Source organism: Eumetopias jubatus, unplaced genomic scaffold (assembly GCF_037043125.1).
Source record: "Eumetopias jubatus isolate StellerSeaLion01/CBP00866 unplaced genomic scaffold, mEumJub1_p1.0 scaffold_2, whole genome shotgun sequence".
NCBI lineage: Eukaryota > Metazoa > Chordata > Mammalia > Carnivora > Otariidae > Eumetopias > Eumetopias jubatus.
In genome coordinates, this window is record NW_028274808.1 from 110584507 (window position 1) to 110590506 (window position 6000).

The 6000-nt window shown below is 41.4% G+C and overlaps 1 protein-coding gene across 1 annotated transcript in view; it reads right to left on the bottom strand.

The window, feature by feature from the left end:
• The window catches only part of FAM241A (family with sequence similarity 241 member A), a 39911-nt gene extending 34348 nt beyond the window's left edge, over positions 1 to 5563 (bottom strand). Inside the window, exon 1 of the mRNA XM_028121295.2 lies at positions 5235 to 5563. Coding sequence (XP_027977096.1) covers positions 5235 to 5396 — 162 coding nt within the window. The 5' untranslated portion in view covers positions 5397 to 5563. The remainder of the gene's footprint in view (positions 1 to 5234) is intronic.
• Positions 5564 to 6000: the final 437 nt, after the last annotated feature.

Genomic DNA, 6000 nt, shown 5'->3' on the forward strand with positions numbered 1-6000 from the left:
TCAATGTGAAGTAAGAGATTAACATCTTAGTGTCAAAAAAGACCAAAGAACATGATTAAAAAGAAAGGCAAATGCTCAATAAATATATGAAATCTCCAGCAATATTTTACAACATAAGATAATTTTGACCCACTAAATTGGCAAAGATTAATCTATAAATTATAGCATTCATTACAGGCACGGATGGTTTCCAATTAGCACTCTCACACACCAATGTTGGAAGTGTACATTGATGTGACCTTTCTTGAATGCAATCCTTCAGAATGTTCCAAGAAGCTTCAATGAGTTTGACTCATTGACCTAGTTCTTTCATTTCTAGGAATCTTCTGCAAGGTAGAACTGTGAAGATTTATAAGCAACCTTACAGCATTATTTAAAAAGAAAGTTTGAAACACCTTAAGTGTACAGTAGTAGAAAAATGGACTATTAGGCAGCCCTAAAAATAATTTTTACAAATAATTTTTCATAACACAAGAAAATGACACAACATGCTAAGTAGTTAAAACAAGTAAGCAAATTCAATATTACATTAAAACATGTTAAAAATAGGGCACCTGGGTGGCTCAGTCATTAAGCGTCTGCCTTCGGCTCAGGTCATGATCCCAGGGTCCTGGGATCAAGACCCGCATCAGGCTCCCTGCTCTGTGGGAAGCCTGCTTCTCCCTCTCCCACTCCCCCTGCTTATGTTCCCTCTCTCGCTGTGTGTCTCTCTCTGTCAAAGAAATAAATAAAATCTTTAAAAAAACATGTTAAAAATATATTTGTGTATACATATATACAGCTATAGTAATATATGAGAGAGAGATGAATGTAGTAATACCAAATGTATGAGATACATTTTTTTAAATGTTTGATATTTTTTAACAAAATGTTACTTGGAGTATGATTTCAAATGCTTTTGTTTTCTTCCTTAGAGTTTTCTTTATTTCTACATTTTCCAAAGTACATTACTTCAATAATCATAAAGAAAGACCTTAGAGCTAAAGATAATGATTCTAAAGTCAATCTGAGGATAATGGGATCTCTATGCTCTAGGAGGTAAGAAGGGCCATCTTAGGTTATTCAGGTTGTGAACTGCCACATCTATGCAGATGCTATTCACATTGTAGGCATATAATAAAAGGACTAGAGATGTTTAGCCTTTTCGGTTATGCAGATCAGAGACTCTCTTATTTATATAAAGCCACCTGACGTTCATAGTCATGAACATAATTGAATCATCTCTCATACACACAATGAACAACACACACTTGAGATAGTTATGCCCTTTCCCTTCAATCCCTTGGGCATTTTGTCTCTTTCCCTTGCTTATCTCTTAGATGCCTGATGCCTACTTCAAACTTGACACAGTTCCTTCATCTAAAGGACGTGTTCTATTCTTTCAAGTCCTCCTTTCTTAGGATACTTGATTTTTTGTTTGTTTTGTTCTTTATTGAATGGAATCAAAAGTTTTGACATTTCTTTGAAGCTTGAACTAAATTTGAAGCTTGAACTAAATTTCATTTCTCTAAATGATTCTACATCTTTTTTCTTAGTGGTGCAAGTTGTCTTAAGCAGCGAGTCAGTCTCTACAAAGTACTTCAGTCTGTTACCATTCTGATAAAACAAAAACAATACTTCATTAACTTAACTGTATATGTATTTTTGCTGTTAACACTTAACACATGAAGAGACATCTATTATTTTTCCACTAAAACAAAAGACTACAACAGTTTTCTTCTATCAGTATTGTATTTAAAAAAGGTTAACATTAAAAACAAAGAACCATTATTTTGTTTAAAATCGTTAAGCTTCTTGCACATCTTAAGCTTCCTTCTTCTGCCTGCGTTCTTCTGCTAATTTATTCAGAAATTTCTTTAATTTCTTATAATGAGGAAGGCTGTTGCAATGAGTATTCTTTGCAGCTTCATTTGTATAAAAGAGTGAACACAGCTTACAGTAAAATCCTGTTTAGGTATCACATAGTTTGGCAGCTGCAAAGAAAAAGCTAAAAAAGGTGGACAAGATCGAGGAACTTGATCAAGAAAATGAAGCAGCGTTGCAAAGTGGAATTAAAAATGAGGAAAATACAGAACCAGGCGCTGAATCTGCTGAGAATGCTAATGATCCCAACAAAGATACAAGTGAAAATGCAGATGGCCAAAGTGATGAAAACAAGGAGGACTATACAATCCCAGATGAGTATAGAATTGGACCATATCAGCCCAATGTTCCTGTTGCTATAGACTATTAGGATACTTGATTTTAACCAGGCCTCCTTTGTCAATCACCCTACCTGGAGAGACAAAAGAACCTTAGTTTTCTCTCAGATGGAGTGGCATTTAAGAACAAATAGTAAGAAAAAAATGATGCTGACAATCTTAGTTATTAAGAAAATACTATGGAAAATACCTTAGTTATTAAGAAAATGATGGGCGCTTGGGTGGCTCCATTGTTAAGCGTCTGCCTTCGGCTCAGGTCATGATCTCAGGGTCCTGGGATCGAGCTGGGCATCGAGCCTGGCATCAAGCCCCACATGGAGCCCTACATTGAGCCCCATCGGGCTCCCTGCTCAGCGGGAAGCCTGCTTCTCCCTCCCTACTCCCCCTGCTTGTGTTCCCTCTCTCACTGTGTCTCTCTCTGTCAAATAAATAAATAAAATCTTTAAAAAAAAAAGAAAATACCTATATAACTATTTCAGTTTTACATGAAATAAATACCAAGCTATAGATACATTCTGAGCTGGTATCATACCAATGAGCTAACTGAAGAAACTTCATCAAGTTATCAGGTAAGGGCAAAACTCAGTGAAAGAAATAAAAATAGAAAGAATTTAATACAAAAAAATTAGGGGCTGAAAAAAATCACTGAAAGCTGGAGGAGCAAAAGTCAGGTGTCTTCTAGAGCTACTGCGTTCAAGAGCATCACCATAGCCTTGATGCACATATAAAAGAGCCTCTATGGAGGCCACCGCTGCTGCCCCCATGGATGCCACCAGTTCTCTCTCAACATCCGTAAGGCTAAGACTGTGGAACACCAAGTGAGTGTGCTAAGCAGAAAGGACACCAGCAAGATAGCCTCTGCCTCATTTCCAGCTAATTAGTGTTGGTTCTCTTTCTATCATTGTTTCTGTAGAAAAAAATTCACTCTAAATTCTAAATAACTAGTCTGCCAATCAAGTTTTCAAAAATATTCTATTTGTAATTTGGAGTCGGTGCGCTCTTAAAATAACAAACACACACCATCCCCTAAAGAAAAACTAGATGAAACAAATCCTTAGGTTATATTTTATAGTCACTGAATTCATTTACTTCTTCCCCAAGCATTGGTATATCTGTAGTTACCATCATTGCAAGGGAGTGCATAAAAATTTTAAATTTCATTTGCAGGACTTGAAAAAAAAAGAAGAAAACAAGCCTTGGTGATAATATTATCAATAAATGATTTATCACAAAAGCTTGCTTCTTATACCAAAGGGTTGCATTGCCCCAATTTTTTGTTCATTTTTGGTTTCTTGATAGAAGTTCTTCTTTGGTGCTGATTTGGGGTAAGTGCATATCTCTAGTGTAATTTTCAGTTATTGTCTATGTAGGCTTGCAGTACATAAATACATCATCTGATAAAAAAATAACATTTTCAAACATTTCAAAGGAGTACAGGAAAATAAATTTCCATGACAGGCAATGAAAGAAGCAGGTATGCAAAGTGATAGGATATATGTTTTCTAGGATATGTTTCATTTTTTTTTTGTTTGTTTCATCCTTTTTCTTTGTACCATAAGCAATTTTGGTAAGACCACAGATACTGATGATGTGAAATCCACAGAAGTGTAAATGAAGTAATATTTTCCATGCTCCCTTAAAACATTTGAAAATTTACTTTGAGAACCTCGGTTCAAATGTATCCCCCTCATCACCACCACCATCCAGGGAGTTCCTGTTGCTGTTTTCTTCACTTTTCCAGTTGAACAACTAAACCAAGAGGAAACTAAGCCCTTTAGCTACTGAGTCATGGTATATTTGGCGGGGGGCACTAGGAAGGGAATCAGGAAGATCTCCTAGTGACCAATTATTTGCTTCAGTCACCATGCCATCTCTTATATTGTCATAAGGATGAAGAATTATACTTCCACATGGTGAGCCAGCCTAATGCTAAGGCATATTCTATGTGTGCCATGCAATGGTATTTCTGTTTTCTAAATAAAATGTTGGAATACTAGAAGTTATACTTTATTAATGCATTTAGTGATGATATTGGAGTTTGTGAAATGTGACAAAAAGGACAGATGGAGAAAAATGAAAGGAGACAGGTATCAACTGATTGTCCCAACAGTATAGGCTGGAGCAAAGGCAAATAATCATTTGAATTTCTGCTCCTTAATGTGATTCTGAAGGTTGGCTGATTTCAGGTATTTTCAAGAGTCTAATTACTGTTTTTGCTGGTGAAAATCCATCCTACATATAATTCGATTTCTTTTATTAAATTTCTTGCTTAATCTTGAAGACATTTGATATGTTGTAATGCCTATTATCATACTCACGTAGTGAGAACAAATTCAGAGTTTCAAAAATTACCCAACTTCTCCTTTCCCTTATAACTTCTGGCCTCTTAATACTTCTTTCCCTTTGCTGCTAACTGAAAGCAATTTTCTTGCTTTTTCACTTTTAAAATGAAGTTTAGATCTCATTTGTGTTCATGTGAAGAACCTACTCTTGGAGAGTCCCTGTCAAGATATCTATTGTAATACTCGCTCCTACACATGCCTTCAGACATTGATTGCTTATCTAGAGAAATACACCCACACCTTTTCAGAGGCGCTAGGTGTGGGTTCAGAAATGCCAAGATGGAGGGCAGGAAGGGAGCAGCTATTCCCTAAAACACAGCACAGGGGTATGGACTTGAAGTTGAAAAAAAAGTGTTTACATGTAAGGCTTTTAGATAAGTGACCGTTATGGAGGGTACTTCCACAGAGCCCTGGGTGTCGGCCTGAGCCTCCTCTGCCCAACAGCAGGGGAAGGGCCGTGCTGACCCCGCCTGGCACTCGATCCCGGGGCACTCGCCGCCGCGCACGCACAACCCCGCAGCCCGGCCCAGAGCGCGCCGTCTAACCGCTCCTCGGGGCAGATTCCCCGAACGCCGCAGCGACCAGCGCCCCACGCCGAGCACAGCACAGGCTCCGCCCGCCCGCCTACTTCCCTCCGCCGCCGGGTGGGGCTCGGGAAACCGGCCGGGCCGCGCCGCCCCTCCCCGCTCACCTGCTCGCGCTCCTCCAGCGGCCGCTGCCCGCGTCGGCGCGGGCTCGCCCCGGGCTCCGGCTCTGTCCCCGCCACCGGCCGTTCCGCCAGCACGTCCCCGTCCTCGTCGCGCTCCCCACCGCTGCTGCCGCCGCCGCCAAGCAGCTCCCCGGCCGAGCACATCCCGTCGCCAACTCCCGCCGCCGGGACGGCCGCCGGAGGAGCCGAGCGTGAAACACGAGGCAGCGGCCGCCACCCAAGGGCCGCCCGGAGATCGGCCGCGCTGCCACACACACGAGCCTCTGGAGCGCGCCCGGCTGGCCAGGGTGCCAGAAGTACCAGCCCGGCCCGGCCTCTCCTGTCACTGGTTCGCCCCGCCCCGGCCCCCGGGGCGGAGCTCACAGGGGGCGGGGCCACGTCGGGGGCGGGGCCAACGGGGGCGTGTGTGAGACTTAAGAGCGAATGTGTGTGTTCGCGCGCGTTTGTGAGACTGTGTGAGACAATGTACATTAAGAGACTGTATGTATGTGTGTGAGATTGTATGTGAAGAGAATGTGTATATGAGATTGTGTGTGTGTGTGAGACTGTTGGAGTGTGTGAGAGTAATTATGTACATAACAGATTTTAAGAGATTGTATGTGTGAGAGTGTGTGTGTGAAAGTGTTAGAAAAGGAGTGCGTGAGAGAGTGTGTGTATGTAAGAGTGTGTTTGTGAGGAAGAGAGGAGAGCATGTGTGTTGGGGTGTGTGTGTAATACACCGTTACACCCCAGCGGGGTACCTCTGTTC